This window comes from Oculina patagonica, chromosome 4 (genome assembly GCF_052425735.1).
Source record: "Oculina patagonica isolate OP01 chromosome 4, crgOcupat, whole genome shotgun sequence".
Classification (NCBI taxonomy): domain Eukaryota; kingdom Metazoa; phylum Cnidaria; class Anthozoa; order Scleractinia; family Oculinidae; genus Oculina; species Oculina patagonica.
This window is the reverse complement of record NC_135761.1, coordinates 59,695,622-59,706,641: the sequence shown is the minus strand read 5'-3', so window position 1 is coordinate 59,706,641 and position 11,020 is coordinate 59,695,622. Positions and strand designations below refer to the sequence as shown.

At 39.1% G+C, this 11,020-nt stretch overlaps 1 protein-coding gene across 1 annotated transcript; it reads left to right on the top strand.

Annotated features, from left to right (window-relative positions):
• Positions 1–2,490: 2,490 nt before the first annotated feature.
• LOC144648632 (histamine H2 receptor-like) lies at positions 2,491–3,573 on the top strand. The gene has a single exon (XM_078508140.1). It carries the CDS (start codon positions 2,491–2,493, stop codon positions 3,571–3,573), a length of 1,083 nt encoding a protein of 360 aa, XP_078364266.1.
• Positions 3,574–11,020: the final 7,447 nt, after the last annotated feature.

Genomic DNA, 11,020 nt, shown 5'->3' with positions numbered 1-11,020 from the left:
CTGTACCAGCTATCGATCATAACCCTAGGGCTGTTCTTGAAGTCTGACAACCACGTTCGCAGAACGAAAAACCCGCATTTCAATTTCTTCTGCTTGTTCCAGACGTCTTCGGAACAGCAGCTGAACAAATGCCACCCGAAATTGTTTGTTTCTAGCCGCATAAATCAACGGATTCATTAACGAATTCAGTAACGACAGAGCAATTGCAAGAAAAGAAAACATGTATGGGAATTTAACTTCCATTGTCTCAACTAAATTAATGACCATTAATATTATTGAAGGAAGATAACAAAGTAAAACTGTTGAAATAATAAAACTCGTTGTTTTCAGTGCTTTCTTTTCTTTCACAAATTCTTGTTTGGCTTCAAGTGGAACTTGCTGCGAAACGATTTGTTGTTGGTGTTGACGTGCCTCTATGTAAACTGCGACATGAGAGGCAACAATAACGGGGCTGATACTCAAAATTGTTAAAACATCATGTGTTGTGATGACAAAAGATTTCTTGGTAATGGCAAAAATATCCAATATTTTGGATAACATTGCAATTGTCTATGCTATAGCAGCAGCAGTATTAAACGTGTAGATGTGATGTGATTGTCGTAGTAAAAAGGATGTTTAATTGCTAAGCAACGTTCCAAGCTTATCAACACCAAATGAAACAGCGACACAACGCAGAGAATGTGAAAGAGGTGTCCCGAAAGGTTTTTCAGAGTACAAAATCCATTGACTCTGTTTCCTTCAAGAAAGAAAATTTCCATTGTAATGAAAAGAGGCTGGACTGTCAAACCGACCATAAAATCCGTCGCTGCCAAGCAAGCAAGCAAGATATTTGATTTCGTTTGAAGTCGACGAGTGGATCTAACTGCCATCATCACCAACGCGTTCAATAAAAGCGTAAAAGGTAGTGCAGTCAGTAAAGCGATCGTTGTCAAAACGAAAACAACGTAAAGATCAGTGAAAAGATGCGCGCTTGTTGGCAAGAAAGGCAAAGCCACTGTATCACAATTCGTGTTGAATACAACCTCGGTGGAAAGGTTCATATTGGCTTTGAATGAGCGAAGTCTTGAATATCTTTTAATTTTCTATCAATGTTCCACAATTTGACAACTTTTACCATAGAAATGTACAAGCTGGATTCTTACCGCTTAATATTGCACACGTTGTCATATATATCCTCCATTAGTGACCATTAAGGAGCTGGCGTTCTGGAGGTGGTCGATTTCTATGAGATTTAGCTTCTAACTTGTTTACATAGATACATGAGAACAGTATTGAAAATTTTTAGTCAGTGTATTAGACAATTGTGTTGCATAAGTTAAGGTGCTACTTTAATTTCTGAAAATAACGCGTCGTGAAAATGTTAAGACCCTAGTTACAGCTGTAGTTAATTCTTACACGTAACGTTTGACTTTGGTAAAATATTTTTATGATGAGGGGAAGTTCCATAGCATTGTAAAACTATTTATATCTATACGTTAGATAGTACAAACATGCGAGGAATATGTTTTGTTTTCATGGGCAACTTCGTGTTCAGTTTAATTGCATATCGTTCAGCATCATTGTTGTAATCATCGATGGTATCTAACGAAAATGCTTTTCGAGTTAAAAGAGCCAAGATGGGAAAATATTATTTTTAATTGAAATTCACTTTTAACCAAATCCGAGTCATCTAATGGCGTTTGATGGATTCAGCTGTCAGAATGTTCAATTAAGCAATCGGGTCCTACACTAAAGTAAATATATTTCTTAAATATTCATTCCAAGGACGGGATGACCGTGAGCAATTTTAGAAAATCTTGGACTCGAAACAAGCACGGCCATACGCTCTTGGTTCAAACGGATATCGACTGAAAAATTCATCATGATTTTAACCTGCCTTTTTCTTAGACAAAAGGAAAGAAACGTTTTGTCAATGTTAAATTTTAGTTTTTGCTAAACTTCATTGATAGCAGTTAAAAACAAATTAAGACCAATTAAGACTTAACATGTCAACTACTTTTTCCATGCCCTTGTCATTTAAAACATCTTTAACTGAATTGCTTTTAAAACTTCCATTGGCAGGCTGACTGTGGGTAAACATAGCTTCTAGAGAGCACCAAGTTTAATTGTGTGAAAACAGCATTTTTTAAAAAAATTCCTTCATTTTTGTTTGGCTTTGCGTAGCATTTGTCCAGCTGTTGTTCTCAAAACGTTTTGAACAAGCACAACAAAAAATTAAAATGCGTCTTTTTGTTCTCGAAATGCACTTGCACAGTGAAAATTCAAACAGAGCCTGAAGAATGTGATTGACAACAGGTTTCTTGAACATTAAATCTTTTATCAGTCATGGCATGGTTTTCACTTTCCGTGAACATAATTCTTTACGCTGATGCCGAAAAAGTTAGGTCTTGACATTTTCTTTTGCAATGGTCTTACCTGTAATTGGCAATTGCTCGTTTAAACAAACTAAGCAGCTGTTTAAGCCATCGCTAAAAAGCCTAATTCGAGTCGATGGAAAATTCAATCCGTGAAGAAGAAAAGATATTGGGCAATACTCTAGCTGAAGGCAAGTACACGACCATGAATCTCACAGCGCCGCTCACCAAGGTCGGATTCAACGACTGTCTGACAGTCATTACACCATTCTGGGAAAGAAGCGCGAATCTATTTTACGCTGTTGACATTGTTCTCGTTTTCACAACGACCGCTTTACTAATTACACTGCCTTTTACGATTTTCATGAACGCTTTGGTAATGGCGGCAGTAAAATCCACCCGTCGTCTTCGAACAAAACCAAACATTTTGCTTGTCTGCTTGGCGGCGACGGATTTCATGGTTGGTTTGACAGTCCAGCCTCTCTTCATTACAATGAAAATTTACTTCCTTAGAGGAATTACTGTCGACCAGTTTTGTACACTTGAAAAGGTTTCAGGAAAAATGTTTGATATTCTTTGCGGTGTGTCGCTGTTTCATTTGGTGTTGATAAGCTTGGAACGTTATTTGGCGATAAGACATACTTTCTTTTATGGCAATCACATCACTACCTTACGTTTGGCAATCGCTTCTGCTACTACCTGGTTGATAGTGCTAATTTTAACGATCTTGGAATTTTATGATGTTCACGTGCAATTTCCAGTCATCGCAATTGGAATCGATGATTTTCTCATTATCTCCAGTATTCCTATAATTATAACTCTTCATATCGTTGTTTACATCGAGGTACGTCGCCATGAGCATCAAATCATTTCGCAGCAAGTTTCACTTATAGCAAAACTGAATTTTCTTAAAGAAAAGAAAGCATTGAAGACAACAAGTTTTATTATTCTAGCAGTATTTATTTGTTACTTCCCTTCGATAATATTAGTGGCCACTCCACTTCTCCCACTATTAGAGGACAAAATGGGAGGCGAACTTGCCTACATAGTTTTCTCTTTTGTCATCACGTTAACGTTACTAAATTCAGTTATTAATCCGTTGATTTACGCAGCAAGAAACAAACAGTTCCGTGTGGCATTTCTTCAGCTACTGTTTCGAAAGCGTCTTAAACAAGCAGAAGAGATTGAAATGCGGGTTGTTCGTCCCGTGTCAGTGTGACCTTACGTAGAGGCTAGACAAGAGGTTGTAGAGGCTAGACAAGATGTCAAGATCCATGTCCGTACCAAAATCAACTTGGTACAGATTAAAGAGCGGCCATCTGTTAACATAGACCTTCAAATTAGAATTTGGAAGATAAAGATAGATAACGAGTTTTCTCAGTCTTTTAAGCCGCGTTTAGAGGAGCGAATTCTATTTTTCATGTGATGATTTTTATGCAGTCCAAAGTTAAGTGCTCCAGTAATGACCTTAGACAGCTGAGATACGCACAGAGATACGCGCGCACAGTACCCAGTAGGAGATTGGGGACCACATATGCTGACGCAAATTTAGATTTGTCACATTTTATGTGATAAGTTGTCTACACGAAAAAATGTTTTGTTTAAGACCACTTTTATTTGTCACATTAAAGACCCATTAAAGCAAACACGCCTGTTTCTCAGCGAATATATTTGTCACAAAAAAATGCCATTTCCTCATCTACACGAGCAAATAGAAATGGTCTCATAAAAATTGCTTGTGGAATCTAGTTTTTAAAGTAAATACTACTTATTAACCGAGGTGAGGCACGGGGATCTCCCGGCCTTGGTATTGCCGGCGCAGCGGGCTCATCAGGTCGAGGTCGGATCCCCGCGGGCGGGTATGATAAAGGCCTTGCACTATTCAGAGTATATCAGACACTGGAGGTAAACTCGCTCTCGCTCTCTGTGGCTCTCTCGTCGCTCATACTAGAAGTTCGGTATGCTTTTTTTCTTTCAGTTACTGTATTGAAAGATGTTAATTTGTCGGCATTTTTTGTTGTTTTTCCCCCTCGCTGTGCTTTTACTCACACTCAACCGTCGAGCCGAGAAATTCCCATTCCCGGTCATACAGAAATATGCCCGCTCAGCAGCCAATCAGAGCGCGCGTACTATTATAGCCATATAATAATCAGACATATTGGTTATTCTCCAGCCTTGGTCGGTCCGTATTGGGAAAAACTGTGCCCGCGCGAGGTCTTGGATACCGCCCAAAGCCGCAGGCCAACGGCGGTTCCAAGACCGAGGGCACATTTTTTAAAAGAAACCTTGGAAGATTTTTTCAAAAAATCTTTGTATGTATACGCGCGTCATTTTAATGTTGTGTCGATCGACGGATTAGAAAGATTGTAATAAAAATGCTGCCTGTTTGTTATTTAAAATCGAGGCAAAGCATTTATATCATTGACAAAACTGAACACTTTTAAATCGATTTCGGCTTCCCGATGAATTTTTTGAAAGGAATTGTGTTCGTAGGATAGTAATTCTCGGACTAAAAAATATTATCTCCTGAAACACAGTTTCGGTACAGCTTAACATAATTGTTTTTAACGTATTAATAAACTCTGCGTTGATTCCCAGCAGAATTTCTTTGTAAAGAACAGTGCGAAAGTGAAACTGAATGAAATGCGTAGTTTGCGAGAAATATTGCGAGAATTATTTTGACTGTTTTTAATTAAAGAACCTCATTTTCTTCAATGATGTCAACTAGTGTTTTGTTTTGGCAAAAAAGTGGCCGATAAAAGGCAGTTGTTACTCAAAATTAAAGTTAAAACCCGGTGCAGCTTACCGCAATGGCGTTAAAATAATTGCGAAATGTACAAACAAGACAAACAACCACAACCGTTCGTACAACGCTGCAAAATAATTTCGCGCGGAAAACACACTCGACGATTCATCTCGCAACGGATACCGCCCGCTGTGAGCGGGCCGGATTGGAGAATACCGCCCCCCGCTCCCGGAACCAATTAGATCGCAGGATTTGTAGAATACCGCCCGCTCACGAACAAAGAAAAAAATAATTAAAATTATGACTAATATTAGAGAACTCAGTTGGTATTTCTTAGGGCCTGTTTATATGGAGGAGAGTTGTCCCTGGTAGGAGGGTTACCCTCCATACAGAGCCACCCCAGGCGAGAGAGCTTTTCATACGCTTCTTTATAAATAGCTGTGAACCGTTTACATGAGAAATTGTAAAGTTGGCTAGGAGGTGGAGGGTCACTCGCTTTGAAGGGAGGGTGACCCTGGGGAGCGAGCCAACTTTTTTCCATATAAACAGTTTGGTTATTTTTGCCTCGCCTACCAGGGACAAGTTGACACATACGGAGCATGCGCAAACGCTACAATCAGCCAAAACAAAGTTGCAGATAAATTGAAATCGAAGTCGGTGGTAGTTTTGTCCAAAATGTGGTCTTGGTCGAAGTTTCAGCGTTCCTGATTTTAGAAAAAGCAGCCATAATAGATGTTTCAAAACAACTCTCGCCAGTCTTTTGAACCGAGAGGGCCAAGTTTTGGCTCGGTCAACAGGGACAACTTTCTCATATAAACGCTCGGCCAAAGTTGGCTCGGGGGAGAGGGTAACCCTCCTACCAGGGACAACTCTTTTTCATATAAACAGGCTCTTAAACACAGAGAAGCGGAAATGGAATTTAAAACGATGCAAATAGGAAAGTGAGTTACAGAAAAAGTAGCGACACGGAGTAATCAAGAACAAAACCTCTATGTTTGGCTAATACAAACAGCTGTCAAAAGCAATTTGCAATACTTACATTATATTCTCGGAAATTGGTTTCCTGGGAACAAATCGAGTAGTAATTCGTCGAAATGATCTTTAACAGGCGAACTTATCTGAGTTTTATCTCAATGGCCTCTTTTACCCGGCGTTTAAAGGTGTTGATTTCGATGGCTAACACTTTTGTCTTGCTTGTGTCTACCGAGTGGCCCTCCAGTCGACAATGCTCATGAATGACTGACGAGTTTCTCGACTGATGTTCTTTCATTCTGGTTTCCAGTAAACGAGACGTTTCGCCAACGTACTCCTTGTTGCACTGTGTTAGCCACCGAAATCAACACCTTTAAACGCCGGGTAAAAGAGGCCATTGAGATAAAACTCAGAAAACCTTTGTTAAATAGAGACAATGGTTTTGAATGAGCTCCAATTTATGACAGAATTTTAACTCCCCCGAGACATTAAAATGTCTTCTTAACATTCATCTAAAAAAACACCACCTCATTGACTGTTGAAGTCGATATCAGACGAAATATTTCACGCTTTTAAATTTTATTTGCGCTCCGAGTTTGAAACCATTTTAAACCCCTTTTAAGCTGTAAAATTAGTTACTAAATCTTAGCTCTTTTTGGAGCTTTCAATAAAAACATCTTACAAACGCTCAAAATCGAGAAAAACATTTTAAAGTTCGATCTTTTATTCACCCTGCGAGCAGAGCCATTTTATTTTTCACTGATATGCTTGAAAATAAATTTCAGCCGCAGGAAAGTTAAAAGGGAGTCTGCTCGCAGGATGTCTTTAAATCTGAAATTTTCGAAATTGTTTATCATACGCGAGTTTTAAGCACGCTAATGACCCAATTACATATGTATGGTGGCCCATCAGTGCCATAGTATTTTACGCTGTATTTTAACATTTTTTCCTTTTTTTAGATATATTTTTTATTGTTTTATACTTATTTTATATTTTTTCTCTATTTTTTTATTCTTTTTCATTTTATTTCTTTTATTTTTATTTTTATTTTATTTATCTTTTTTCATTTAATTTTTATTTTATTTTTCTATTTTTTTTTATTCTTTTCCAGTTTATTTCTTTTATTTTTATTTTACTTTACTTATCTTTTTTCATTTAATTTTTATTTTATTTTTTTTAAAAAAATAAAAAATAAAAAACGGCTATGGCCCACAAGTGCCATAGCAAAAAAAAAAAAAAAAAAAAAAAAACTCCGTGGCCCAGGAGTGCCATAGCCCATGATGCATTGAGAACAGGGAAGGAGTAGTCACCAGGCTCTCTGTTAAACGCACGCTCGCGACCGTTCATTTACGTCCCGCTCTTTTTGTGCTTGTTTCCCTTGACCAGACCTGAAACACATCTTATAAAACTGCTGAGTATGTCTGGGAAAAGGAAATGGGCGGACTTCAAAGAAAAGACTTCGAAGAAACGAATGGGCAAACGAGAGGATGGCATGCCGACTGATTACATCACTGTGCAAAGGCTATCGTCAAGTGTCGAGGGTAAATGCCAAAAGTATTCGAGAATTGGCCCTCTAACTATGGTTCCTCTGGAAAAAAGAACCAACATTAGAAAACATCAAAGATGCCTGTAAAGCGCATTTCGGTACGCAAATGGAATGTGACTTGCGGCAAGATTTCCGCACAGCCCCCTACATTAATTATGCATACAATATTCTGACTGATTCGTTCTTTTCATGATTGCTGCTTGTGTATAGTGATAGTATGAAACAGTTGCATACATAATTAATGTAGGGGGCTGTGCGGAAATCTTTCCTGACTTGCTTGCGGGGGAACGCGGTCCTTCGTATACGGACGCTTCACAGATAAAAAATTGGAAACTGGTCCACATTCGCTTCATTGAGAATGTAAACACTGGCATGGATCGAAGTTCAGTTATCCTCCCTGGCCGAAGCACTCGAGTAGTTGCGAATAGCTCCCCGGCTAGCCCGCAGAAGGCCAGCCAACTGAAAGCAGCATGTACTGTTGCGACCTCTGTTCCGCTTAGTCAAATGTTGAAGTTGGGGCGGTTGATCCTGCCAAAATTCGAGGTGGTAAAGTTGCACTTGGAAGAGTTTTCCATTTCAAAGCGAGAATGGCAACAACCTATCGAGGTCACCTTATCTTTGGATAAGAGTTCTTTTGCGAGTGGCGGCTTCCGTGACGCCTACATAGCGACTTCGATGTCTGGCCTACCTCCTGGGAAATATGTGCTGAAAAAGTATAGAGAAGATCGAATCGCTGATATTGAAAAGTTGTTTGTTTCTACGGAGGCACACAACAGGAAAGCTGTTCAGATGAATGCGCTCGCACGTAATTTCGCCCAAATCATGGAGACGGATAAGCCCGCTTTAGAATTTGGTAAAAGCTTTACCTATACAAAAGTGTATTATTCAGTGTTGAACGGCGAATTCGTTACCGTCGAAAACTTCCTGGATGGCACTTTTCAAAAGATGCAGTTATGCCGGCAGTAGCGAGATCATCTCCAAAGCTGAAGCGTTCGTTCACTTTACCTACGTTAAGTCAAGCAAACAACTGATGGTTTTAGATATACAAGGCATTGACTATGACCTCTGTGATCCAGAAATAGCAAGTGCCAGCTTGACTGACGCCACTGACAACTCCATTCTGTTCTGTTCTGGGAATTTATCTACGGACGCCATTGCGAACTTTTTAGCAGACCACAAATGCAATAAGTACTGCAACCTCCTTCAAATTTCAGATTAAGTACAAAGATGGAACCCGATGCTTTTTGTCTGCCTTAAATATAACATCATTTGAAAGACCTATTCGGTTGCCATAGAAATTAGAGAACCATTTAAGCATGTCATTTTGGCCATAGGAATTCATACATGCAACTCAAAAGAAAAAAAACAACATTGGTGACCCCTAATATATTCTTGGAGAACAATGAATGATTTGCCACTAATCGGATCCTGTGTTTTGCGTGGAGGATTCTGGGATCGCTAGGGGGCAAACATTGCAAGTCGCTAGAAGAAAATGTATGGCGAAAAGTTGTTTTGACGCTCAAAAATACGATTTTGGAGAGAGATCAACGCTTTTTCGCGAGTATTTTATCAGGAATGGATTTGGGCATTGTTGATACTCAAAAGTGCAAGTTTTTGTTTGAATAACCGTGAAAATATGTGATCAAGTTTACCGATAAACCTAAACCTCCTTGGTCTCCTTGCTTTCGTAAGGTTTATTTTGAAATTGACATCTCAAAATGGTCTCGAAATATTACAAGTTAGGTATATATCGGGAGGAAATTACTTAATAAAGCCTTTTGGGTTGTATTTACGTGTGTACAGGATTATTTCTATGCTAAGTTATACAAATAATTTTGTATGCCCAGCCGGTAGCGATCACTGTCATCATTGTGCGGTATGTTTTATAATATTGTCACTCGACCCTTACCGTATATAACTCCTAAATGTTGTTGTTAAATCTGGGAAGGAATTTTTGCTCTGACTAAAATGTCTTTCAGAGACTTGTCCTTCCGATAAGCGACAATTGGAGGTTTAGAAAATGTTTGAGCGAGTTTGTTGTTCTCAGTTATGAGATGCCAGTGTTTCATTAGAATCTTTTTAAGATTCGGAGCAGTCGGGTTGAAAGTAGTGACAAAAGGCAAAACATTGTTGGATGTTGCAGTTTTGTTTAGTAACGCCTCAGATCGTGTTGAGAAGTCTACTTCGGCTAAGATTTTCTCGGCGAGTTCCCGAGGGTAACCTCGCTCGAGTAATCGAGTCAGAAATTCTAGTTTTCGTAACTCGAAAATTTCTTTAACCGAGTTTGTTCTCAGTAAACGCAAGGCCTCTCCTTTGATAAAACCCTTTTTAACACTGAAAGGGTGACACGAAGAGAAGTGCGTATATTGGAAAGTTTCTGTAGGCTTGAAATGAGTTTGAACATCCAGAGTTTTGCTGTCAGTGAATCGCGGTCCTTTGAAAACTTCAGTGTCAAGGAAAACAATTTTTTTCTGATGACATTTCATGCGTGAATTTGATAGTGGCGTGGAATAAATTAGCGAAGTCGACAAAGTCGCTGATTTCTCGCTCGGATAAAGTCCACACTGAAAATATGTCATCGATAAATCTTTTCCAGAGTATAGGCTTGTGTGGGCTGGCTAGGAGTAGCTGTTTTTCGATGTGAGCCATAAAAATGACTGCGAAGGCTACGGCCATTTTGGTGCCCATAGCGATTCCGTGCGTTTGCAAATAATGTTTGTCGTTGAATTTAAAAGAGTTTTCTTTTAGGATCAGTCTCATGAGGTCTCCCAAGAATGATGTTGGGATCGGTGGTTTCGACTGATAATGCTCTTCATAATATTGACAAACAACACTTATTCCTTCCTCTTGAGGAATGTTAGTGTAGAGGGAGCAAACGTCTAGAGTAACTAGAACCGCGTTGTCTGGAAGTGGAGTGTTTTCAACGAAGTTTATAAAATGAGTGGTGTCTTTGATGTAGCTTCTGTTTCTGAGATTTCAGCCGTGAATTATATCGTAGGGTGAAAGCTGTTTACCTTAAGATGAAATTCTTCTATTTTGTCTCTTCTTGTGTCCCACATGAGTTTAAAAGACGTCGACAATAAATCGTTTCCAAAGGATAGCCTTCTTCTATTTTGTTTTCTATTTTGGCCTTGACATGACAGCAGAAACTGCGCGATTGTCGTGCCCATGGCTGTTTGATGTGCTTATCAGTAAAAGAGAATCTTTTCCATTGAATTAGAACGAGCTTTCTTGAAAGACCACACTGAGCATCTCTCTTAAAAACCTGTTAGTTACTGCAACGAAATCAAGATTTTTGTCCGTTTTTTTTTCCTGAAAGTCGATTCGGATGCCCCCTCTATGCGGGGCTTTTAACAGACGTCTAGGCCCCTAGGGCGGGGAAATAAGCCGGGTTTTATCACT